Here is a 2,239-nt window from a genome sequence, read left to right on the forward strand (position 1 = left end):
GCAGGGATAACAATTACTGAACAAACACTCACTGATCTTAGAATTGTACACACAGTTACAACACATATGAGACTTCTCAGAAAGAGAGAGAGAGACATAGAAGAATACAGAAAGTAGAATGCAGTGTGTGAATAACTCATTCTTATAATAATATCTCAGACAAGGTGTACAAGTCTCACACTCACAGGTGTAAAAGAGTACAATATTCACATTTTTATTTTCAAAAATACAGATATTCTTCACCTGCATCACAAAGTCAGATAATAAATATCAAAGAATAGACTGATACAGATTAATCATTCTGAAGATATTCATTAGAGTGAATATACTCATAATATTGAATTTAACAGTTGTGAAAAGTTTCTTAGTATCTGTGAATATTATAACTTTATGCACAGTAAAACTCATAATAATTTTCTTTAAGAATAGAAAAATCAGTGTTAGAAAGAAAAGATGAAAAGAAAAAGACTTATAATTTTAATACTGTTGAGAAGAAGAGTGATTCTCTGATATAAATGAATAATTATCTTATCATGAATATTTAAAATAAATATAATAATCAGTGTCTGTGACTGAGCTTCAGATAGTCATATTATACACAGTCTTTATACAATAAATCATTCTAGAAGTCAGTAAGAAAGACAGAAGTGTATATACTAGTAAACATGATTTATTAAGTCTATACAACATCTTCTTGAAATAGAAAGAGCTGATAATAAAAGCAGAGACAGTAAAATCAGAGGGAGCAGAAGTAGCAAGAGTGAGAGTCATGAAAACAGAGATAGCAGAAGCGGGAGAATCAGACACAGAAGCAGATGTAGAAGATTGAGAAGCAGTAGCAGAAGAGGTAGAGAGAAATGTAAGAGACTCAGTCATATATAATATAGACAATTTCTTCATTATCATGTTCTTTAAGTTCTTGATCAATGATTCAATATTGAGTTTACTATTATTAGCAGACACAGATCTGTCAACACATGAAGATTCTATATAAATAAAAACAAATATCAGCATCTGCATTTATGTAAAATTGTGTTAGAAAACATGATCAGAAGCTGCTGAGAAGAAAAACAGTCAAAAGTGTATAAGAAGATGAAGAAGATATATTATTCATAATGATACATTCTGACAATTGTTAGAAGATAAATAAGTTCAGTCATATTTCTTAACACATTATACTTACTGCTAATAAACTGCTCAGTATGAGCACTATGATGATACTTATTATGAGAATGAGAGATTATCATCAGAAACATGTACAATGTGATAGATAAATAAATAGAAGATATTGAACAGAAGAAGAGATAGTAATCTTGAATGAGATGATGATGATATTCAATGATAATGATGATGAAGAAGATGATTAAAGAATGAGAAAAGTTAGTGAATGAGTGATATAATATAGTGAAAGTTTCTTTGTGAGAGTGTATATGAGATGCTAGCTGAATCAGGAATAGATCACAAGATCGCGAACACTAGCAGCACACTAATCCACATGAGGCTAGGGCGGATGTCATGATCACGTGAGCATGACCAAATCTGATGAGAGAGGATGTGATTTGGAAGAATATATGATCATTGAATAATAACGCGGCCGCTTCTGAACTTACTTATGAGTGTAAAGAGGCCATAGCGGCCACTAATTAATTTAGTGTACAATATATAAGAAGCCGGCGTACGCCTGTAATCATACGCTGGCTCAAGTAACCTTTGAATCACATATTTATTGTGATTGTAATATAAACTCAGAGATATATGAATTATTAATTCTTTATTTCTTTCTTATCTTTATCTTTCACAGATACATTTGTCAGAAGAAGAGTCAACTTTAAGAAGATATCTTCTCAGTTTCTTTTCTTCTTTGACTTCTTATAATTACTAGTATAGTGATTATTAGCTCTGCAGTTAGAATAGAGATCTTTATCAAGTCTTTTTTAATATCTCTTTACAGTGAGTAAAGAATTGAAATATATGACATTTTTCTTTACTTTCTCTACACTGAAGCTGTTACAGTGCTGTTTAGATTCTATTATTAATTACTTAGAAGAGATCTTATTAATCTTTTTCTCAGAGCATTAATTATTTAAATAGATTTGAAAAGCTAGATTGACAAGCTCAGTGTAATTGATTAATAAACTCTAATACTATGATATTATTATTCACATCTTATAAGTCAGCTTTATAAGATAAAGTAATGTTTTTAATTGATTTAAATCATCAGCTAATTTCTCTCAATACT

At 29.9% G+C, this 2,239-nt stretch overlaps 1 protein-coding gene across 1 annotated transcript; it reads right to left on the reverse strand.

Annotated features, from left to right (window-relative positions):
• Positions 1-329: 329 nt before the first annotated feature.
• BDBG_16213 (uncharacterized protein) lies at positions 330-1,475 on the reverse strand (the record flags this gene model as incomplete). The annotated part of the gene is made up of 3 exons (XM_031724209.1): positions 330-468; positions 658-1,014; positions 1,173-1,475. Coding segments are annotated over 3 exons (798 nt in total), but the record flags the coding sequence as incomplete, so codon positions are not given.
• Between the last annotated feature and the right edge of the window lie 764 nt (positions 1,476-2,239).

This window comes from Blastomyces gilchristii, assembly GCF_000003855.2.
Source record: "Blastomyces gilchristii SLH14081 genomic scaffold supercont1.1, whole genome shotgun sequence".
NCBI lineage: Eukaryota > Fungi > Ascomycota > Eurotiomycetes > Onygenales > Ajellomycetaceae > Blastomyces > Blastomyces gilchristii.